Source organism: Ostrea edulis, chromosome 6 (genome assembly GCF_947568905.1).
Source record: "Ostrea edulis chromosome 6, xbOstEdul1.1, whole genome shotgun sequence".
NCBI lineage: Eukaryota > Metazoa > Mollusca > Bivalvia > Ostreida > Ostreidae > Ostrea > Ostrea edulis.
This window is the reverse complement of record NC_079169.1, coordinates 75,551,256-75,576,348: the sequence shown is the minus strand read 5'-3', so window position 1 is coordinate 75,576,348 and position 25,093 is coordinate 75,551,256. Positions and strand designations below refer to the sequence as shown.

Below are 25,093 nucleotides of genomic sequence, written 5' to 3'. Positions count from 1 at the left end.
ACAAAATGAATCCAACGCCACTGTCTATTAGTACTATCAGTACTTTGATTTAAGTCATTTTCTACTCAAGGGTAGGTCACTCTTGATTAAAAATCCTGGTATGCTGAGCTTATGCTGAAAGAGTCATGTCTGGATAGCAATTGCTACTGAAATTTTTAGCAAGAATAAGTAATTGTTTTATTTAAACATGTAGACTCAGATCTACTTTGACTGTAACGTTTGTCATTGCAATTTAGGAGGACGTTCGTAATCGTAGTTCGAATTTTCTCAAGAGAAGGCCATACGTTTGCACGTGTGTTGAATGCAATGATGCATATGTTATACTAAAAGTTAATTCGAAATTTGTGAATTTATGTAGTTAAATTGATCGAGGTTTTGTAACAAATTTTCGTACTATTTTTCTAATACCCAATATGACAAAATGCCTACAGTACCTGGTACAGTGTGGTAGGCCTAGATATTAGGCCTAATAGGCTATAAATGTGCGATAGATCTAACGTTATTAAATTAAGATTTAATCTACTGATTTATGGTGCCATAAATCCTCTCAAACTATGAAGTATATTCAATGCTGTTTCCCTAAAACTGTGGAATCATGCGGCCTTTTGGTTCTTGTCTACCCATTTCTTGAGATTCTCATCGAGAAGTGGACAGGCATGAGCTGCATAGCATACATTCAGGTAATCTCCGCGAGATTCGTCAAGGCTGGACATCTCCCATAAGAAGCGTCGGTCTAAATATCTAGAATTGACGAATCTCGCTGAGATTAACATCCAGGATGTATAACTGGAAAATTTATTTTGAACGATATGTGACACTGTATTTGCATGTAACTGTGTTATGTAATCACTTTTTTCTTTACTTGTATATATTTTCATGTTGCCCCTTGAGCTTTCTAGACGTTCCGTCCCATTATCAATCCGTCCCTTAGTCGATTCGTCCCATTACCGATCCGTCCCTAGACTACCCGTCCGATAGTTAATACGTCCCCTAGTCGATCCGGCCCAGAAAAAATAATTACTTTTTTCCAAGCTATTTACAGTACTGAATTGGTTTAATTCATTTGCGTATTTTATCTTTATGGTGTGTGTTCCGCTGATATCTTCTGTCATCAGGTAGGATGACAATGATACGCTGTTTTGATATTTGACAGCTTTTTCAAAGATCATTATACACATCACAATATTCGATAAAAAGGGCTTCATTTTCAATACAAAGAATAATTAGGTTACTGTAAGCTCGTAATTAATTATCAAAGGTTGCACAACAATGCAGTTATAAAACTGTTTGCACTCAGGTGTTTTCACAATGATCAGTGGACAGGGGACACACATTTACATTGATTGCTATACATATTTAAATAACGATGTATCTACAATAGTTAATGAGCACACATTTTCATAACCATCGCACTTCAAACAAAAATTATAAATCCTGAATAAACAATTTTATTTACACGTCTAACTTCGGCAGTTATCTAATAGCAGGGGCCCTACTGGGCAGTCTGTGCTATAAATCTACTAAACACCATCGCCAGTTATCTAATTTTGATAACTAACTGCAATATATATGCAAAAACGTCCCTTTGTCTTAAGTAATTATTCATTTATTATATCTTTGATAAAAAAAATTGGAGGGGCCGGATCGACTAAGTAAAATGGGCTGAATCGACCATGGGACGGACCGACTAGGGACGGACCGACTGTGGGACGGAACGACCTGCTACCGCCCCTTGAGGGCCCTTGATTGGAAAATAAAATATGTTTTATGTAATTATGCCTGTCCATGTCTGTAAGGAGAATTCTATCTTTTAATGAATACATGTGTAATTATTACAAGTATGTAAACTGTTTGACTACCTTGGTTATTAATGATAGCAAGTGCAAATTATAAATCAAACCAATTTTCATCCATCTATAACCGATTTTATTGGAGAAAAATGCTCTTCTTCGTTGCTCGTTAAATTTTGTGATCTTGTTAATCCTGATCTAATTAATTTACAGAGTTGTCAAAATTTTTGAATCACTGTCAGACATTTGATCTGACAGAGTTAAAGGTTCTGTCAGACCGGACAAAGTTTTTTCAGACCAGATACATGTGCCCTGTATTGCATAGAAAGAACAAAGAAAAATGAACTCCACCAAACTGTTTTTATTTTAACAGCAATGCATCTCCCACTTATATCCAGCCAAATACGGTCAGTTTTCCAGCCATCTTGGAACTCATAAACACCATGGAAGTCTTCATAATTTTTTAAGTGGTCCAGGTTCAGCATTTTTTTCTTTACTTGCCAAGTTCTTTATTTTATGTCCCATCAGGAATTTTCCCCTCATATTGAGACGTCACCAGCTGTAGGTGAAATACCACAAATTTAGATCTATGCTTTGTACTCTGACTCAATGTAGTAGTAGTGAGGGTTCTTTAACGTGTTAAAACCTGCCGCGACATTGGAGGTCATATCTGAAAGACTGTGACTCGCTGCTAAATGCTGAGCATTTGGCGAGGATATATTTATCTTTTATCTGACGTGGCCATGGCACGAGCAGAACTTGAACTCACGACCCAAACTCCCCGTCGAGGCCTCATTACGTCACCTACGAATAGACCTCTCCTATGTGACGCAGCACAATATACAGATTTGTATATTGTGAGTCCGCGATTATCACGCAGGCAAATAACACTAAAGAAGTAGTTCGCAGTTAAAAGTTTGAAGATATTGATATTAAGAGCATAAATATAAAAGTATGGATTTTATTTTAAACAAAAAATGATCAAAAGATCATTATAAAGTATGGAGACTCTGTTCAAATTATTGTGTAAAGTAATGAACTTGATGTTTACGTTCTTGTTTTGAAAGTTGTTTACGTTTGACGTTATGTTTTTTCGTCATTCTACAGTGACGTCACAGTATACGCGGCCTCAGAAATCGCTATCCCATAATGCCTAAGTGGAAGAGTTTGGTTTGTGAGCAAACGAACTCTGGTGGAAGTTTGCTCACGACCTTCCAGTTATGAAGCAAATGCTTTACCACTGAGCTACCATGACCAGTCTTTTCTTCCTGGGTAGAGAACCTTTCACAAATTTGATTGGGTGTGCGGCAATGTTTTTTGAGTGATTTCCACTTGCCCATCCCGAACCGAAGCTCTAAAATAATCGGATCACACCCGATATTTTCAAACGGTTATATGGACTGACATTTTCTAGCAAGTTATCGATCGAGGGAATTTTTTACAGGCCTTGCCAACAGGACCAACAGTTTTCGACAACTGTGATATAAAGAACTCAAAGTACTGTGATAATTCATATTTTCCAGAATTAGTTGTGAAATTTGTTTAAATTGGACATACGAAAATTTAGCTTTTTGACAAATTGCGATGTTCAACTGATCATGATTATATATATTTAATTATTTATATGAATATAGAAAATTACGAAAATTAAAAAGTGAAGAGAAATTGCATATCTTTGATAAACTGAATACAAGGCGTTATAGATGGATGGAAATTTGTGACTTTGATTAATATATTTGCTGTCATCAATAATTTATATAGTCAAACAGTCTACACACTTGTAATAATTAAAAATATCCAGGGTTTTCTAAAGTTCTCTAGGGTTCTCTGTTTATAAGTAGGATGAATGAAAATATGCATATATTTGAAACTTTTTCGATTACTCCACTGTTTTAACCACACAGCACAGATTGCATAAAAAATTTCATAAAAGAATGCATATTGAAGAAATTCTAAAAACCTTAGAAATGTTTTCTGTAATTAATTAAACAAGTAAGAAAATACTTGGGTTGCATTTGAGGAAGGGGTTGAGCAACTTTGCAGGGATAAGGCATAGATCCCTATAAATTTATAACACTTATATTAAACACTTGCATAATAAGATACCAGGGGACTGTTGTTTTTACTAGCTAAGGTTTTCTAATACATTGTACAAATGTGTAAAACTTGGATCTTCTGACCCCCAGTGGTGGTCATCAACAGTCTTGAGGGAGGGAAAACTATTTTGAACAATGGCCATTTATGCCTCTAGATGATCTGTACTAAACGAAAAGGAAATTTACTGGCCAAAATCAAACACAAAGAATTGTTTTTCTCATATTTTAAAGAATGTTGAAGAGAGTATATTAGACCACATTTAAAAGGGATCAAATCAAAATCAGTTAAGTGTGATAGAAATATCTTTATTATGATTTTGATTAACAGTCATTATTCCATCTTAGTATATGGTAATATGATTTAACAGAAGGTCAGTGATATTGATGAAGAACACAGGCCTGATGGTCTTGTATATGGACAGCTGTACTAGTATTTTCATAAGCTCAACCCCAATTTTACTGGAGTTGATCTTCAGGCCAGTGGCTAATTTCGAAGACTGCGTCAAAGAAGTGTAAGGACATAAATGATATATTGCATGCTTTAATTTAATTGTACATATTGTGCTCTTATTATGAATGGTTTTAAACAGAGATTTATAAAGTAATACATTGATTTATATAAAGGGATCTTGGGGGGAAGGGAAATCTCGGAAGCACTATAACCTTTGGTCTATTGAAAAACCAATTACAAGGCAAATTTCCAGACCACCATCCACCCTGCTGGATCCTTCCATCATGATTTGTTGGATCCAACAGCTTCTGGTGGCTGTGCCCCTGGACTTCACCAACTAGTCGAAAAGTTTCATCTGCACTCTTGTTTACTGTGATACTGAATGAATTACCAGCTTTTGGAAATTCCCCCACCCACCCTTAAACTTCTATGGAAACATTATCTGACAGGAACATTTTAGTCAAATATTTGTGATTTTACCTTGAAAACTGTTTCTAGCTTAAGCTGTGTTTCATGAACTTTCTGGAGTGGGGCAGCACTAAGCCTCTGTTGGGCTCCAAAGACAAGACAATCCCCAAACACCTACATGTTGATCTCCCTTTCAAAATTTACTGGATCCACTTGCATACAAATATGTGTTTTTCCTCTCAAGAATTATATTTGCTCTATTAATTATCTCAATCTGTCCTTGTACACTTATGTTCCTTTATGTTAGATCCATGGACAATTAGAAAATTGATCTCAATTTTAACACCCCCCCCCCCCCCCCCCCCCCCCCGGTGTTAGTTTTATTCATGTACCGGTATCATAATCAAAATGTTAGTTTCCTTTTAGTTTTAGGGACAGCAGTCAGCATGAACCACAACCCAGCTTCCAAAAAAGCTAAATTGGATGAATTGGGAGAGTTTGACAGGCTTTTCCCAGAGTTGGTTGAATGTTTAAATGATGGATGCTTGAAAGAAAAACAGTTACAGAAAGTACTGGATTGGTTCAAAGAGGTATAAAAACAATTCACATGTTCTGCTCAGACACTCTACACACATCATTTACTTTTCTGTGACCATCTCCAGAAATCAAATTACTCCTGCAAGTCTGTGTTGATATCAATGTTGTTGCCATGGTTTTGTTTTTGATGTCATTTTTATAAGCTCACCTGAGCTGAAAGCTCAAATGATCTATTATGATCACCATTTGTCTATTGTCTATCCGTCTGTCTGTAAACTTTTCACATTTTTATCTTCTTCTCCAGAACCACTGGGCCAATTTCAATCAAACTTGGCCAAAAACATCCTCGGGTTTAAGGGATTTAAGTTTGTTCAAATGAATGACCATGCCCCTTCAAAGGGGAAATAATCATGAAAATACAAAAATAGGATGGGGTCATTTAAAAATCTTCTCAAGAACAACTAGGCCCGAAAAGTTCAAATTTACTTGCAGGTTTCCTGATATAATGCAGATTCAAGTTTGTTCAAATCATGACTCGCAGGGGTAAGGTTGAGTCATGATAGGGGATCAAAGTTTTACATGCGAGTATATAAGAGGGAAAACCTTTAAAAATCTTCTCAAAAATCATTGGCAAGAAAAGTGAAAATTTACATGAAAACTTCCTGACATGGAGTAGATTCAAGTTTGTGCAAATTATGGTCTCTGGAGGTAGGGTGGGGCCACAATTGGGGAGCAAACTGTTATAATTATGCTGATATATTGAAGGAAACTTTAAAAATATCTCTTGAAGTATTAAAGCTAGGGCTTTTATATTTTTTATATTTATTCTTTATGGAAAGACCTTTCATGTAATGCAATGATGTTTGATCTTGTGACCTTGATATGAAAATTTTAACCACTTCTGATAAAAAATCTGACCAATTTGATATGTCCTGAATTGTTCGAGGTAGATCTTTCAGATCTTGTATGTATATTTCTTGTGGCAAGACCTTTCATTCCATATCATGACCTTTGACCTTTAGGTTGGATTTTGACCTACTTGTAAGAAAACAACCTATCAAATATATTAAAAAATAATTTAGGTGGGGCTTTTATTTATATATATAGAATCTTTGTGGCAAGACCTTGTACATTATGATGTTTGATTTTTTAACCTTGGAGTTTGACCTACTTTTCAAAGAAACCCTGACATATTCAATATCTCCTAAATATTTAAGGTAGGATTTTCAGATTTTGTATCTATAGATTCTTTATGGCAAGACCTTATCATTTCATGAAGTTTGACCTTGTGACTTTGGAGTTTGACCTACTTTTTAAAATCTTTGACTTATTCAATATTTCCTGAACTATTTGAGATTGAGCTTTCATATTTTGTATATAGATTTCTTATGGCAAGATTGCTTGATTGAATATTGTTTAACGTCCTTCTTGAGAATATTTCACTCATATGGAAACGTCACCACTGCCAGTGAAGGGCTGCAAAATTTAGGCCTATGCTCGGGGCTTATGGCCATTGAGCAGGGAGGGATCTTTATTGTGCCACACCTGCTGTGACAGGAGACTTCGGTTTTTGCGGTCTCATCCAAAGGACCACCCCATTTAGTCACCTCTTACGACAAGCAAGGAGGTACTGAGGACCTATTCTAACGCGGATCCCTACGGGACTTATATGAAATCATGGTCTATGACCTTGTGACCTTGGTCTTATCCAGAGCAGCAAGATCATGTTAGTCGTATTGGTGTTCAGGCATCTCTGTGTTATGTGAATTCATTTTCAGTTATGTTGTGATTCTTCGGGGCTAGGTTGAGGCCACAATATGGGGTAAAAATATTCATGGTAATAAAGATTGATCAAAAAATCTTTTAAAAATCACAACAGCTGAACAACAGTAGGGCCAAGGTGACTCGGGTGAGCGATGTAACCCATGGGCCTCCTTTTAGTTGAATGATTGGGAGTTAATTTTCAGAACTGCATTTTGCACTGAATATATTGGAAGGGATTATTTTACTCATGTTTTATTGCTGAATTGATTTCATATAGAAGCTGGTGACCTTTCTTTGTTTTGCTATGATTTGCGAATTGTTTTTAAAAAGTTGTATTGTAGGTTTCGGAGTATAATGTTGTGTTGTAGGTTTCGGAGTATAATGTTGTGTTTTAGGTTTCAGAGTATAATGTTGTATTGTAGGTTTCAGAGTATAATGTTGTATTGTAGGTTTCAGAGTATAATGTTGTATTGTAGGTTTCAGAGTATAATGTTGTGTTTTAGGTTTCAGAGTATAATGTTGTATTGTAGGTTTCAGAGTATAATGTTGTATTGTAGGTTTCAGAGTATAATGTTGTGTTTTAGGTTTCAGAGTATAATGTTGTATCGTAGGTTTCAGAGTATAATGTTGTGTTGTAGGTTTCAGAGTATAATGTTCCTCATGGAAAGAAGAATAGAGGACTCTCAGTAATTGTGTCACTCAAATGCCTGAAAGAGACCATTTCAGAGGAGGAAGAGAAAATTGCCAGAATTTTGGGATGGTGTGTAGAATGGGTAAGAATTGAATCATTGAGTGACTTTATAAGATTACAGAGTAACACTATTTTCACCTTTAATCTTGTTACTAACAATTAACATTTTTCAGTTTCCCCTTTCCTTGACAGGGCTAGTTGTTAAGTGTTTAGATATTCTTACAATATAACTTGTAGCCAAATCACCAACCCGATCTGTTTAATGCCATATTGGCTAATTAGCTGTTGGAATGAAAGTATAAAACCTACAGGAATTCTTCACTGATCTATGTTATATGTACATGGGAACATGGTTACTAATGTTAAAATAACACCTGTTTTAACATTTTTCAAACTTTCTTGTACATACTAAGAGGGTTTAAAGCAATACAAGCTGTAACTGATGGTATTTTTCAACTATCCAATTAGGCACCAAATAACACCTATTAGTATAACTAATATAATCCCCAAGATCTGAAGAAAAAATCAGCAAAATGAACAAGGGAATATTGTTTGAGGGCAATGAGCGTTTTGTATAAACTGCCATTGCATCACATACATGGGCATGGAAACGATGATTGCCCAACATAATCGGGTTGCTAAGGCGGAGGTTGTATACAAAGACAGAAACTGACATGAGTAGCTACACGTGACATTTGTGTAAAAATATCGTTTCATGAATGACGAGAAGTACTATAAGTGTAAGAAAGTTATATTCACACAAATGTGACACATGTAATATGTAAATTAAATTTTGATAGTGAATTTTCTATAAAATTGGCATGTTAAATTGTTTACAAATCTGACACATGTTCATTGTCTCTATTTTGTTTCTTTTTTTTTGAACTGGTGACCTCCGAGGTCAATGTACATCGGAGATTATGAGCAGGAATTACTAGCTGCAATAATGTAGCCCTATCCGATTTTTTTTATTCTGACGTTTTCTCCCCCCCCCCCCCCCCCCTCCCCCCAAAAAATCTGAGAGGACTACATTATTGCAGCTAAGGAATTACTGACAGGATGACAATGATTCATGAATTGACATTTTCCTGCTGATTTGACGGATCTATTGCTTCAGATTTACTCTGATTCTATGAAGTTATATATATATTCAATCACAAATATGTTAAATATTTCTTCTTTTATTTTTCAATTTATTTGCCTTCAGTTACAGCTTGTATTGCTATAATGCAGGTTTGAATCAATGTGTTTGCACTGATTTCATTTAGTGACTGTTTTTATGATATTGGATGATGGGTAAACTGCATCGAAACAAGTACCCTGGTGTCATCTTGTGGCTTTTCTATTCAAGGTTGTGGTACATGCATTTTTATGCCCCCAAGATTGAAGACTAAGGATATTATATGTCTTCGTCTGTGTCTTTGTCCACATCATAACCATGGTCTTGACTTTTGAGCCGAGGGTTTTTTGGTCAAGGTCAAACATGTGAATGATAAAGATCAATGTCATTATTGAAGTTGACCATGCTCAAGGATACAGTGTGTTTCATCAATATGTTTTGAATATTGGTATGATACTAGTATCCATTTTTCTTTTTTTTTCTTATTTTTTATTCCATATTTGCTTTGTAAGCTGCAGTATGTGCGATGTAAGATGAAATTTGGAATGATATTACATGTATCAGAGTCCCAAAATATGAGTATGTTTATCATGTTGATGTGTAAAATGTGAGAAAAATAATCCTTCATTATTTACTCCTGTGGGATAGGGAAATTCCATCTCTGGAACAAGATTCGCTGTCTAGGATCCTCATGCCCTCATTGGAATTTCCCTATCCCACACGAGTAAATAATGAAGGATTCTATTTGTCCACCATGATGAGCTGAGTGAGATGGAGGTGATATGATACTGTAAATGTGTTACATTTGGCCGTGTATTCTATGTAGCACTTTTTAGGGAAAGCAGCTACCGTTAAGTCAAGTACTTGTCTAGCTGTCTTAATTGTGCATATAGATTTTTATATACATATGTAACACATTTAGAAAGCACTAAATCAAATCTACACTAACTTGTTAAAAAATCAATTTTTGTCAAATATCGTACATGCTAAATATATTACATTAATACTGTAAATTGTGAAGTTTGCAGGAAGTTTTTTTATGTGTTTAAGATGAATTGACCTTTATATGTCTGAATAATTTCAGCTGCAGGCCTTTTTCCTTGTGGCAGATGATGTTATGGACAGCTCTGTGACAAGAAGAGGAAAGCCTTGTTGGTATAGAAGGGTAAAAGCATAGTACCTCTAATTTGGTAGTTAGTGAACACGATTTAAATGAGATCCTTTGTTCCACTCATTACATGCAAATCACTACACAAGGTATCGTTCTAGGTGAGCAGATCATAGGATTGGATTTTATTTGTAGATTGGGGCCCTGGCGTAGTACATGTACAGTCAAATCTGTATTAAGAGACCGTCCAACGGAGAATGAAAAAAAAGGTCACGTATGAGAGGTGGTCTCTTAATACAGGTTGCCTATTTTCCGCAGTTAATGCATAAAATTTCGTAAATAATATACAGAAATAGTTTGTACAATAGAGAAAATAACTTTGCATGTATTTTGGAATTTATCATTAAGAATATCAAGTGGTTTTGATAGTTAGATTCACCCTGATGTACTGTGTTAAAGTCAATCTTGTAAGTCTTTAAATTAATCCGTGCTCATCCTTTTATACAAGCTCACACACATACGTACACTACTACCACTCCCTAAAAAAACTTGTTCTGCAACTACTAATAAAAGCTCATTCTACAAATACCCAACTCAGCAAAACACTATTCACAAAACAATCACATGACACCACGTACACAAGAACACAACACGAATACGATGGCAATGCATGAATGAATTAGTAAACAGGTGAATGAATAAAAGTGTATTGAACAATCTGAAATAAATAAAATGCATATAACATTTGATAGTTAAAATACGTATTTGTCACCCTGTGACATTTTAGTGGAATAAAATTTAGCGGTCAAAGAAGTTGTCTCTCTTGCAAATACTGAAGTCGCAATTGGGTGCATATTTGGCAGAAAGCTATCTAACCGGTAAAATAAGCCAAATTTATCACCCTGGCGGAAATATCCCGCTATACAGTATTCAAATTGTACTGCAGTATAAATTGCAATATTTTAATTTGAAGAAAAATGAGTGCCATCTGTGTACTTAATTTCCTGTAATAAAAATTTTACACGATTGAATCTGATGCACTATTTGATGTAATCATGATTTAGCACTTGATCTGTGTTTGACAATAGGTACATAAAGTTTTTCATATTTTAGTGCCACTATAAGTTAGCGTTCTTTCTTCTCCTCCTCCAAAGAAACTTAAATCTGAATCTCATTACAGTGCAATAATTTACAGCTTGTCACAAAAATTTGAAGAGTGTGTCTTTTAAATTTTTCATGGAGTAATCATAAATGTAACTAATACAGTATGATATGGATTTGATACCCTGGTAATTTGAATATGATGAAAATGTGGTTATTAAAATTTAAAGCTATTCATTAATACGCCGGTTTCGAGATACGTCCGAGTTATTTCCCTTTGGAGAACTCTCGTACATAGTAAGGCGCGAAAGAATTTGTTTACACGCGGGAGTGGGACAGATATTCATCATAGCGTAAGTGAATGTACTCAGTAAGTTTCTCATACGCTGTTTGAAAACCCGAATTCGACTGATACACAAACTAAGTAAGAGATAAATATTTAGAGAGTAATTAAATACATAGAATTCTTATCCTATCACGTTGTTTCGCTGGTCATAAGTACCATATCCAAGACATTTCTTGCAAATATGACATTGTTTGTATGTTTCCACTTCGGTAAAACATTTCTTTCGATAGTATTTAGTATTTCCCACATTTACATATTTAAAGAGAAGCCGCTTTTAATACATTTCATCGTCTTCCTCGTTGGCTGTATATCCACTCTGTCCCACTTAGGCGTTCAAAGTTCCACTAAATGCACCTCCTATACAGAAGAGTTCGTATCTCGAAACTGACGTATTGATTGGCTAAGGGGAAATGAAATGTAAAAGATGATTTTCATGTCATGAACTCTATCAAATGCTTTAATAGTACACTGATACTCCAAAAACATTTTATAATGTAATACATGTATGAATAGTTCAGCTTAATACTAGTAATTTTGATGTGGCTTGGATTTCTCAACAAAAAAATCTCAAACTTAAGTTTGGGTTTTCTTTTATTTGAGCAGTCAAAATTTGAGTAGAATCTCAGACTTAAGTCCAAGTTTCGACTATAAAGTTTCTTTTGAGAAATCCAAGCCAAGTCCCAACTAAAGTACATGTATTGCCAGTCATTGAACACTAGGGTGAGCTAATTGTGATTCATTACAGTTCTTTGAGTCAAGAGTTCATTCAGACCCCAGAACAGGGCTATGAAACAGGCCTTAATTAGGACAAAGCTATCAAATGGATCATATACATTTGAAATTTAAGTAATTTTTATATTAGACTTGATATGAATTTGATAATTTCTGTGCCAATTCTCACGAATTGCGAAGATTTTACACTTTCATTTGGATTTGAATTTGTGGATATAGTTGAAGTACTTTGAAACATCATAATAATAGTTTGTATTAATTTCAAAGAGGTTTCAAATGTTTAGGACAGAGACGCCTAGGAATATGTGGAAGATGACCAATGATTCCACGGTATATTGGGTAGAAGTGATGAAATGCCGTGATTGTTCATTGTAGGAGGAAGTAGGCATAGTGGCTGTGAATGATGCCTTCTACTTGGAGTCCTGCGTCTACCATATCCTGCGTAAATACTGCAAGGACAAACCTTACTACATTAGCATTGTAGACCTGTTTCATGAGGTAAGCATTGGTGATGTTCATTGTTTCCCTGTCCATTGAATCTGTAGGTAAGCATATGGTGACTGCCACCTCTGATTTCTGTAACTCACTTGTACATGTGTGAATGGGAGATAGAGATCAAAATCCTTAAATGGATACTGTATTTTTATCCATTTTCATGGGCATCAAATTTTGTAGATTTGTCAAAAATGAATATAGTTTTGTTAATATATAATTTCATGGAAAGCTACTTTATAGTTTTCTATTGTGAGCAAAAGTTGTATTTCCTGGAGCACTTAATTTCCTGGTTGATGATTAAAAACAACGAAGTTTGGTATTCAACTTTTAAAATACCTGTACATATGATTTATAGTAGTACTGTCTACCAAGCAATTTGATTGTCAAAAAAAAAATATCAATGAGAGAGTAGTCCCAGGTAGTTGCACTGATTTTACAGAAAGTAGTCATCAGATTGGGGAAATACCGTAGTGCATTTTCAGGGGAAAGGACGACGATTTTATCGCATTACTTTTATATAGAGAAAAATCAGTAGAGGTATGATAAATTGTTCTATTTTTTCTCATTTATTGGATTTCAACCAACCCGAAAGCTTGGAATTATTTAATCATGCAATAAAACAAGTACATAATGCCCCTGTCATAAACTTCTGTATGAGTTGTAGAACTTTACTGAAGGTGGTGCCAGTATCAGCCATCATCAAGCTGTGACATACTTTCTTACCTTCATATGAATAAAAGAAACAAATCATACAGTTACCCTCCATATACATGTAACATTAAATTTCAAATAAAGGGACAAAACTCCTGCAAGAGACATCGTTGCATGCCACGGTTATTGTTTCATTTCTATAACCCGTGGTTTGCGACGATGTGCAAGAGAGGTAAAAATTGCATCATTATTTAGAGTGACACAGGTTGACATGGACAGAGACGAAAATAAAAACAGAAATCTCTGAACAGGTGTCTGAAGACAGACATGTAACTATATATTAATACATGATAATGTTTTCTGTGTTCTAGACAACCATGCAGACAGTTAGGGGTCAGTGTCTAGACATGATCACAGCTCCCTCTGGTGGTAAGGTAGATTTCACCGATTTCACAGAGGACCGATACAACACCATTGTCAAGTGGAAAACAGGATATTATTCCTTCTACCTACCTGTGGCGATAGCTATGTATATGGTATGGAATACTATAATAAGCATTCATTCATTGTTACTGTTCAAGGATTCTTTAATGAAATGAATGATACATGTATCAGATTTAAAATAGATAATAATATTTACTTTAGTTAGAAACCTTTACTGTTGCAATGTCCTTCATTTCTTAATAAAAGTGCTAACCTTTCAACTTGATATATAAACCTCTATTATTTATAGAAAAAAATAAGTTCAATCCTAAAATAGAGATATAAAGAAATAAATGCCTAGACTGTTTGTATTATGGGGAAATACAAAAAGAAAATAAGAATGAGGTAATATCTGATTAATCAGTTTTGTCAATTATGAAAATTACCCAATACTTCCATAGTTTTCATCCTTCCCCAAAAAACAAGCAACTTTAAAGGGGCATGGACACAATTTGAACTGAAAATTTTCTTTTTTCCATTTTTAGCTCACCTGAGCTGAAAGCTTGAGCTTTTCTTCCATTTGTAAAATTTTCACATTATTTACTTCTTCTCCAGAACCACTAGGCCAATTTGAACCAAACTTGGCAAAAGCATCCTTAGGTTAAGGGGGTTCAAATTTGTTCAAATGAAGGGCAACACCCCTCTCCAAGGGGGAAATAATCACGAAAATGCAAAAATAGGGTGGGATCATTTAAAAATCTTCTCAAGAACCACTGGGCCAGGAAAGTTGAAAATTACATGAAAGCTTTCTGACATAAAGTAGATCCAAGTTTGTGCAGTTGATGGTCCCCAGGGTAGGTTGGGGCCACAATAGGAGATCAAAGTGTTATATGCTGATATATTATATAGGAAAAAGTTCAAAAATATCTCTTGAACTATTTAATCTAGGGCTTTCATATTCGGTATATACATTCTTTACAGAAATACCTTACATGTGATGCAATGGATTGTGATCTTGTGACTTTGAGCTGGAAGTTTGACCTACGTTTAATAAAAGTCTGACCTATCCAATATGTCCTGAACTATTTAAGGCAGATCTTTCTATATTTCTTATGGCAAGACCTTTCATTTCATATCATGATCTTTGACCTTGAACTTTGAGTTTGACCTACCATTAAGAAAAAATAACATATTGAATATATCAAGAACTATTTTAGGTGGTGCTTTCATATTTTGTATATAGATTCTTTATGGCAAGACCTTGTACACAATGGTGTTTCATCTTTTGACCTTGGAGTTTGAATTAGAGGTTGATCTATTTTTTTTTAAATTTGATCTATTCAATATCTCCTGAACTATTCAAGGTAGATCTTTCATGTTTTTTATATTGATTTCTTATGACAGAAACTTTTACTTCATATTTTGTATATAGATTCTTTTTGACAAGACTTTCTGATATAATCGTATTTGATCTTGTGACCTTGACCTACTTTCTTTAAAAACCTGACCTAATGAATATCTCATAAACTTTTTAAGTTGGAGCTTTCATATTCTGTATGTTGGTTGGTTGGTTGTATATTGTTTTACATCCCGCTCGAGAATTTTTCACTTATATGGAGATGTCACCATTGCCGGTAAAGCAGGGTTCGAAATTACCTCATGTCCGTAAGTCCGAGACTAGTAAAAAAATGTGTTGGACTAGTAAACTCTCTATAGCACTAGTCCGTACGGACTAGTGAAAATCCGGAAATCAATCTTGAATTGGTTAAGATTTGCCTGAGTCTCTTAGATGTTTGAACTTATGGTCGATTAACAGCATGGTTAAGTGTTTGCGTGACAATGACTCCTGATCTTCCAAACACATGGAGTGCGTTCGAGACCACCATTCTTCGCATGAGCACAAATTCCTGCTGTTTCCGAATGCCGAGTACACATCACGAGAACGGATTCGAGGTGCAAGAACTGCAAGTAGTGTGGTCGAAGAACATGCACTCTTGTGCGCACATCTCATCATTCGCGACTCTAACACAGGAGTTTGTAACACTATAGCTCGTTTGGTCAATCGAGTGAATTGTATTGACTTTATTGCTAAAATTTCGAACTCCTGTGACTCTAAGAACTGAGCACGAAAACAACGGGAATGTTGATCTCGAACGCACTTATGGACATTTATAAAAGGATTAACTCAAGAGGTTACTGTATGTTTCTGAAGATCTTGAATACAAAATAAAGTATGGTTGTCTTTTTTCTTCTGTAGGTGTCATAAACTGAATTGCCGGAACTGTGATGTGTTTGGCTTTATTGAATACTATTGAATAAAATGAAGATCATTTATTAAATATGATATATTGGACGGACTAGTGAAATGCTTTGCGGACTAGTAAACATCAATAGTCACTAGTCCGTACAGACTAGTGCTTGAAAAAGTTAATTTCAAACCCTGTAAAGGGCTGTAAAATTTAGGCCTATGTGCTGCGCTTATGGACTTTGAGCAGGGAGGGATCTTTATCGTGCCACACCTGCTGTGACATGGGGCCTCGGTTTTTGCAGTCTCATTCGAAGGACTGCCCCATTTAGTCACCTCTTATGACAAGCAAGGAGGTACTGAGGACCTATTCTAACCTGGATCCCCACAGGACTTAAGGCAAGGTCTACATATCATATCATGACCTATGACTTTGTGACCTTGGTCGTATCCAGAACAGCAAGATCATGTTCATCATATTGGTGTTGAGGCATTCATTTTCAGTTATGTTGTGATCCTTTGGGGCTAGGTTGGCACAACAATATGGGTCAAAATTTTTCATGGGAATAAAGATTGATAAAAAAATAATCATTAGAAATCACAACAGCTGAACAATGGCAGGGCCTAGGTGACTCAGGTTAGCGATGTGGCCCATGGGCCTCTCATTTTTGTCTTTAAGGAATTTTTTATACCACATCCTGATTTGCAATTTATTCACATTATCTGAATTATTTTCAACAGAGTGGAATAACAGATGAAGACTCTCATGAAAGAGCACAACATATCTTACTACATATGGGCAGATATTTCCAAATTCAGGTACACTATAAAACTTTCCTCAAGCACACCCTTGAAAACTGGGTCCCCTCCTCAAAATCAGCCCAGTTAATGCTGGCTACCCCTTCAAAATGGATATTAGCGACTTTTTGTACATTTACCACTAACGAACATTAGAAATATTCCCTCACAAAACCAGCTTACCTATCATGCAAGAAGCCAAGCCAATCGAGGATAAAAAAACATGATCAGTAGCCATGGATACGTGTTGATAAAAGGTTCACGGCTTCTATGGTCACAGTTTATTTAGAAGCATAAAATAGATAAAGTTATACTTTGCATTTTTTAATCATTTTCCTATTCATGCGCATTAAATTATGGAATGCCTGTAGAATCACAGTTTTAGATAGATCTGATGAAACATGTATGTCAATAAATCCAGACATAGTGATGTAAACCACCATTCAACAATTCGCTTGCCCTTGCAGTCAACAGATAATTGAATATAAAAGTGTTGAATATTGCATTCAACCTGGCATTAAAATGAATATGTTGCAGTATATTGCTTGCATAACATATCATTTACTTTAAGAGAATACCGATAAATGATAAACATTGTAATAAGATGAGCATTAATTTAATAAAACTGCAACACCAATTACATGTATATATTATGTCACTAACAATGCACCCTATGCACAATTCATCAGCAATTTACTGAATTCTTAACGCTCCAGCCACCTCTCTAAACCAGCCATTTTCTTCAGTCAAGAAGCTGGTCAGTATAAAGAAGTTTGACTATATCTTTGTAAATGTACATATATTAACATTCATTACTAATCATTATCTGGATGTTTTTAAAGAAGTGACAACAATAATAATTCATATTTCTAAGTTAACACATTGCTGGTTAGATACAATGTGCATGTATTAAATTCAAACAAATATCTTGTAGTATGTGGTATACAGGGCTCGGGAACAGTACTGATGATGCATGTTTTATTCTCAGGATGACTTTTTGGATTGCTATGGAGATCCAGTGGTGATAGGGAAAATTGGCACAGATATTTCAGAAAATAAGTGTAGCTGGTTAGTGATACAAGCACTGAAAAAATCCACCCCATCACAGAGACGTCTTTTAGAGGTATGTTGAATGTGGTTCAATCATTATTCTGTGGTCTAAATCAGATTCATTTTCAAAGTGATGAAATAGTTGCATGCACTTTATCAGCACATCTTAATATTTTGATTGCTGCAGTACATACTTGTACATGTATTGTATTGATTGTGTCATGGAAATGATAAAGATCTTTGTGCTTTGGTATCATGACCACCTTATATGAAACTACAGTAGCCCTTACTGGTACAAATATTTATGTCTCCCCTTCCCCAGGGGGAGACGTATTGTTTTTGTACTTTCTGTCCATCCGCGTGTCACAAAATCTTGTGAATGCTTCTCCTCCTATATGGCTTATCAGATAGACTTGAAACTTTGTAGGTTGCTTCATTGCGATTTGTAGACCCAGGGTTTTGACACAATCTAAGCAAACTGGTATATATAATAGGATATAGACTACATATATATATACACCAGTTTGCTCAGATTGTGTCAAAACCCTGTGTTTGTAGATGTGCATATTGTCAAGACGTGAGGATTCAATTATTTTCCTAAAAGTTATTATAGTGAATTTAAGAGGGGCGAAGAATGTATGATAGCTTGTGAACACTTTTCCTATATGGCTTATCTGATATACTTTGTAGATATCATGAAGATGCGAGAATTCAATTATTTTCCTAAAAGTTATAGTGGATCTAAGAGGGATTGAGGATGTAAAATAGCTTGTGAACACTTCTCCTATATGGCTTATCGGATAGCCTTGAATTTTTTTACAATACTTTATTATCATTTAATAATGTTCATATTGTTCTAATCCAGGGATCTAATATTTCCCTACAATTTACAGTGGATCAAAGAGGAGTGTTTTATACCTTTTTTTCATGTTCACTTTCCTACTGTACTTCAGCATAACAGTCATTATTTTTGCATCATATACAATAATGACATTGTTCACATCAAATTTGAAGCTTATCTCCATCTTTTTCCTTTATGTATAAAGTGCATTTCATAAATGTCTATGTTTCTGTTCATGCTTTCTCCTCCATACCATGCAGTACATTAAGAGGAGGAGGGTGTAATTTGGAGCATTTTCAATTGGGGATCTGAGGAGACATTTGTTTTTAACAAAAACATATCATATTCTACCAAACGTTTTATCTTGGTGGTTTTTTTCCCCTCAGGAAAATTATGCAGACACGAATCCAAAGAAAGTCCAAAGAGTGAAAGATTTATATAGAGAATTGGAACTAAAAGACTTGTATCATGAATATGAAGAAGAAAGCTACAAAGAATTGATTGCACTGATAGAAAACCACAGAGGAAGTTTGCCGGAATCTGTATTTCTGACATTTGCAAAGAAAATTTATAAACGTGATAGATGATAAACATGCACAATAATAATTTTTATCATACATATAGATTTAATATTTTTTTGTTAATATACAAACAATTCAATTGAGCAAACAACTGCAAGAAATGTATTGAACAAATGTTGATACAGATTTGGTGAGGCAGTGTGAAAGGTGTGTATGAAATCCTTGTGCTCACAGATGTAAAATAGGTCAATCCTGTGACATGTTCTAGTGCTTCAGTATTCATCACTTTATGTTATCATTATCCCAATGCTTCTGGAGACTGACAATGTAGATTTATATTAGCGTACATTTTGTTAATAGGTTTTTGATTTTATTGTCGGAGATCTGGCACAGTTTTTCTTTTAGTGATGAAAGTGCGTGCAATTCCAAACATGTTTTTGTACCTACAGGCATTGAAAACTACTGTACTATGTGTAACTGAGCAGGAAGGCAGATGTTGGTTTTATAAATTTATTCAGTAGAAAATAAAGGCATTGACCTACAATAACAGATAAATAATATTACAAATCAAGAAAGAAAAACATAATTGAAACATGACAATTGTAAATTGTACCCACAGTATTAAACGTTTTAGAAGCATACTATACTTTATAAAAATGTGTACATATGTTCTGTAAATAATTTAGATTAAGATCTTACAGACTCATATAATCATTACGACTTTGAAAGCAAAATTACAATAAAGTAAATAACTTGCAATCAAAATAATTACGTATATCAGCTCTTTATATGGAAGTGAAGCATACTTAAATATAGAAATAACATACCATAAGATGCGGAAGATATCAGCTGGTTGTAACTCTTCAAAACGTATTACTGCTCTAACTACATAGGTAAGTGCGGTAGATTTATACATATACTGAAAGACTATTATTGGATAAAGAAATATGAAATGACCAATGAAATCAAAGAATCAATGAAATAACAGAAATAAAACTTTACTCAGCCAACTCAATCCAGATGCGCAATTGAACTTTCGGTAAATTGAATTTTAAGATTGTATTTAGCAAAACGATAAATGAAAAATATCAAAACGAATAAAAACATAGAGAAATTCATATTTATACTATCACATTTTTCATATCAATTTGTGTGTGTGTGTCTTTATCAAGGATGTTCAGTGAATAATTTTATCATATGGATACATGCAGTTGTAATCCCTCTGCAATATTCACCTGTTTTAACAGCAAGACTTGTACTTGTACAGTAAAACACACTTATAGCAAGGTGCTGGGGATGAACAATTTTGATTCAGTTTAAATGTAATCTTGTAAGTTCACAATATATCTTAAAGGGAGTGAAAATCACTTTGCTGTAAGTGTAAATTCATCATAAGTGTGTTTGCAAGTAACCATGTTTTTCATTTTCTTTTACATTGTAACATTCAAAGTAGTGTGTAATTGACACAAGTACTTTTATTCATACATCACGTTATATGGTCAAGATAATGCCTTTAAATGGTGTTTAATGTGAATTTCATTGGCAGCTGTCATCATTTCCCCTTAAAATGAATCTTGGATAGTATGATGTGAGAATTTGGATTTAATGTTGGCACGTGCATCAACACACAATGTATTACCACTTGTCGTAAAATTTTGTTTCCTTTTTACACAATATATATTTTATAGAGAGGTGATTAAGTGTGCTTTTCTAGATGCTCGCTTACTGCATGTATTCAAGTGTCAGAGTTCAAAACCAAGGGAACATGATTTCAGAATTGAGTATGTATTTTGTATAAACATGTGAGAATTTAGTATGTATTTTGTATACACTTTTGCTATGCATTATATTGTATAAACCATACAAAAACTTTAACTTACAAAAACTTTAACTTGATCTTATTTTTAATAAAAATGTCAACATCAACTCGCACGTTTTATTCTATATAATTGTTGACAATATTGACTCGCACGTTTGATTATATATTATTGTTGACAACATACTGTAACCTATAACCTTAACTAATATCTAAAGTGTTGGACCAAAGTTTGTCATCAGTGGATGTTGTAGGCTGTCCTTGATTTAGACATCTCAGTCACTCATCAATAAGAGTTTAAATTTGTTAGAAGTGTAGCCATGACTTGAACACTTCCTAGCCAAGTAAGATTGACCTTGGCATCAGAAGCCATAATTCAAGATCGTGACATGGGCATATACAGGAAATGTACACAAGTTTGAAGTCACTTTAAGCAAAGTTGCATACACCCTACCCTCTCCCACATCTGAAAATTTCAAAACATCGAGCAAAGTTACAACCCAGACATGATTCTTAGGTCACCCAAGTATTGCTATCTGGTTTTCTCCTATATGCATAAACTTTTGAATATTTTAAACTTCTGGACCGGCTGAACCACTTTCAACCAATTTATGAGTCATGGGGAACAAAACTTGTAAATTTCCTAGTAACTGCCTTCCTGGGATCTAAGGGATGTGGTTTATGTTATCTTGTAAACTCTTCTTCTTTACTCCTGGACTTCAAGCAGTCAACCTATTGGCATGATTGTACATGTAATAAGCAATGTACCTTACAAAAACTGAAATTTATGACCCCTATGTTGAGATTACAAGGTGGGGCTAATTAAGTCGGTCATAATGTATTGAAAATGTATTATATCTTGGGGGGAAAATCTTCTTTACTTCTGAATATCATCAAGTTATCAAATTGTTGGCAAATGACTATGGAGTGCCAAATTAACATAAACTTAAATAATTGAAGATATCATCAATTCAATTATTGCTCTCTTTAATTGAATTAATGCACGCATTAAATCAATTATTGCTCTCATCAAATGAATTAATGCATGCTTCAATTCAATTATTGCTCTCATCAATTGAGTTAATGCACGCATCAATTGAATTAATGAGAGCAATAATTGATTTCATGCGCGCATTAATTCAATTATTGCTCTCTTCAATTCAATTGATGCGCGCATTAATTCAGTTAATGAGAGCAATAATAGATTTGATGCACGCATTAATTCAATTAATGAGAGCAATAATAGATTTGATGCGCGCATTAATTCAATTATTGCTCTCTTCAATTCATTTGATGAGAGCATCAATTTAGTAGAAATATTGCTCGCAATAATTAATTTAGAGCTCGGTATAAATAATTTCATGATCTCTTTAATTCAATTGAAGATATCTTTAAATCATTTACAATGCTTTTGTACAAGGAATTAATGCGCGCATCAATTCTTTTAAAGAGAGCAACAATTCAATTAAAGATATCATTAATTCAATTGTGGATATGTTGAATTGAAGATATCTTTAATTATATAGTTGCTCTCTCTAAAAGAATTATTGCTCTCTTCAAAAGAATTAAAGATATCATTAATTCAATTGAAGAAAGCAATAATTGAATGCACGCATTAAATCAATTATTGCTCTCATCAAATCAATTAATGCACACATCAATTCAATTATTGCTCTCATCAATTGATTTAATGCGCGCATTATATCAATTATTGCTCTCTTCAATTGAATAGTAGCGTGCATCAATTCAATAGTTGATATCATTAATTCATTTAAAGAGATCATTAATTCAATTAAAGCACGCATCAATTCAGCTGAAGAATTTAAAATGCTATCATAATTCAATTAATGCGAGCAATAATTCAGAATTGAAGATATCATTAATTATTTGAAGAGATCTTTAATTCAATTGTTGCGCGCATCAAATGAATTGATGATATCTTCAAATTATTGAAGATATCTTCAATTATTTGAGTTTATGTTAATTTGGAGCTCCATACACCTGAGTAGGGCAAGATAGTTCATATATGGTCTTCAATGTTAAATATAAAAGGTCAAGGTCATTCGAATTGAAATTCCCACAATTCCTAAAATTCTTAAAGGGATGCTATTTTACAATATGCCCTGTTGTGGATGCTCTTCTATGAAGCTCTTGTTAAACAAGAAATGAAAGTGCTTGAAGAAATCACAATGCTTGTTAATCTTCCTTTGTCTGCAACTTTCCTAATCAACAGACTGCTCCAAATATTCGGGTTATGACCGTTATGCAGTCATCAAACCTATGTCCTGAAACTTTTTTTGGTAAATAGTCTACAGAGAAACATACATTTAAAAAAATGCACACACAGGACCAATGACATACCCTGTCTGGTTTACAAATTTATGCAAAATTCTGCCAGTGAGCCCCATATCTATTCTTACACCATGACCGGTCGCAGTAGCTCAGTGGTAGAGTGTTTGCTTTGTAACTGGGAAGTCATGAGTTTGAGCCCTGTTCATGCCATGGCCTTGTCAAACCTAAGACATTAACATTTGTAGTGATTGTTCCTTTGCCAAACGCTCGGCATTTAGAAATGAGAATCGTTGGTATTTCAGATATGACCTTAAAAACAGAGGTCCCATGCCGTGGCAGTAATTGGCATGATAAAAAACCCTCACTGCTCTGGCCCTGAGCGCTACGCACATGGTACTTCACCTACAGCTGGTGATGTCTCAATGTGAGTGAAAAATTCTTGACAGGACGTAAAATAATAAATATTTATACACCATGATGTTTGCAAATTTTGTCCATATTTAATCCAGATTCAAACATTTGTGAAGATGACATGTTAGAAAGTTGTTTGGAATGAAGTCCAGATTAATTTGGGTAGAAACATTCCACAGCTCTCTTTTTAATTGATACATGTAGTAGCAATCTTAAAACACTGATTAATCTACTATTCTAATGTTAATCATATTATTTGCCTACTGTGACAAAGTTTTACACTGTCATTTTTCATCCACAAAAGCCTTAAATGTGGATAGGAACTTGATGTACTCTTTATGCTCATATCTGGTGCCAATATCTATCAACTCTTTTGCAAATTCATTGTCTATTTTGCGTTCATCCAACATGTCCATCAACTTTTCATACATTTCTCCATCCATTGTTTCTCCACTGCAAACATATGTTGATGGCAAGATATCCCCTTTGGTTACACTAAACTGTACAATTTCAAATTTATCCCTGACGTCTTGCTCATCGCCATCGTCTGCCTCTAGTTCGCTGACAAACTGACAAGAAATTCGGATCTTCGTGCCACTTGGTTTACCAATCTCTACAATGAATGGTGGCCTGCAGATCATTTGTGGCATTTCATTTGTTTCCTCGACGTTGAAATCTGATGACCCTTCATCGACTAAGTCAGTGGCATTGTTAACATTGAATTCTATTGTTATTGATTCGTTTCCCTCTTTCCTGGACATCGATATTTCGCATCCATCTGGTGTAATTTTCCAATCTTTGAAGTAATCAGATGCCTTGCTGATAGCAGATTTTTTCTCATTCTCAATTTCCTTAGCGATATGCTGAGACATGTCCTGGTCCGTCTCCGTGTAGAGCCACCTCGTCTGGCAAGGATTGTACCCGAATTTCCTCGATATGGACACACCACCTGCTATCTCGGTTTTGTGATAATTAGCAGGTGACAACAATCTTTTAAATGAAGCAACTGTGCTGAGGGATCGTCTCGATTTCTGAGCACTGCTCAAGAAAGATTTCATTAGTAATGAAGACATGTTCGTCACTTTTATAAATGAAAACTCCAGGAAAGGTTAATCACAGTATCACTGCAACATGTGAACGTGCTTTTGTATGCCGAACCCGATCATATGATTACAGAGTGCGAGCAGCACATTGCAATATTGCGGTGTTGTTTTAAAGGAATAGATAGAAAATTTACTATATCTGATTGTAATTAATTGCCAGCTAAAACTTATTCAAAAATACAAAAAGGGTGGGGGTGTACATATAAACATTGATGCTTTGTTCAATAGAAACTTATTTCAAAGCTGATTTAATGTAGAATAGGTGATCATCATCATGCATCAAAGGTCCAGGAGCTCAACGGT

The 25,093-nt window shown here is 34.6% G+C and overlaps 2 protein-coding genes across 4 annotated transcripts; one reads left to right on the top strand and one right to left on the bottom strand.

Annotated features, from left to right (window-relative positions):
- Positions 1-61: 61 nt before the first annotated feature.
- On the top strand, positions 62-21,094 carry LOC125646592 (farnesyl pyrophosphate synthase-like). 3 transcript variants are annotated; one of them, XM_048872978.2, is made up of 10 exons: positions 81-168; positions 4,255-4,398; positions 5,172-5,335; positions 7,685-7,819; positions 9,942-10,022; positions 12,520-12,642; positions 13,662-13,826; positions 16,700-16,777; positions 17,745-17,879; positions 19,034-21,094. In XM_048872978.2, exons 3-10 carry the CDS (start codon positions 5,192-5,194, stop codon positions 19,232-19,234), a joined length of 1,062 nt encoding a protein of 353 aa, XP_048728935.1. In that variant the 5' UTR covers positions 81-168; positions 4,255-4,398; positions 5,172-5,191; the 3' UTR covers positions 19,235-21,094. The 3 variants fall into 3 exon arrangements, with proteins under 3 accessions (XP_048728933.1, XP_048728935.1, XP_055996773.1); XM_048872976.2 differs by lacking the exon at positions 4,255-4,398 and having other exon boundaries at positions 62-168; XM_056140798.1 differs by lacking the exons at positions 81-168; positions 4,255-4,398 and adding an exon at positions 4,515-4,685.
- Positions 21,095-23,751: 2,657 nt separating this feature from the next.
- Positions 23,752-24,849, bottom strand: LOC125646125 (complement component 1 Q subcomponent-binding protein, mitochondrial-like). The gene has a single exon (XM_048872285.2). The coding sequence runs from the start codon at positions 24,758-24,760 to the stop codon at positions 23,972-23,974; it is 789 nt and encodes a 262-aa protein (XP_048728242.1). The 5' UTR covers positions 24,761-24,849; the 3' UTR covers positions 23,752-23,971.
- Positions 24,850-25,093: the final 244 nt, after the last annotated feature.

Bases quoted from the DNA above. Each gene is read 5' to 3' on its own strand.
- LOC125646592 (XM_048872976.2), top strand. From the start codon at position 5,192: ATGAACCACAACCCAGCTTCCAAAAAAGCTAAATTGGATGAATTGGGA. The intron at 5,336-7,684 runs GTATAAAAACAA...GTTGTGTTGTAG, and splicing joins TACTGGATTGGTTCAAAGAG to GTTTCAGAGTATAATGTTCC. The intron at 7,820-9,941 runs GTAAGAATTGAA...GAATAATTTCAG, and splicing joins TGGGATGGTGTGTAGAATGG to CTGCAGGCCTTTTTCCTTGT.
- LOC125646125 (XM_048872285.2), bottom strand. From the start codon at position 24,760: ATGTCTTCATTACTAATGAAATCTTTCTTGAGCAGTGCTCAGAAATCG.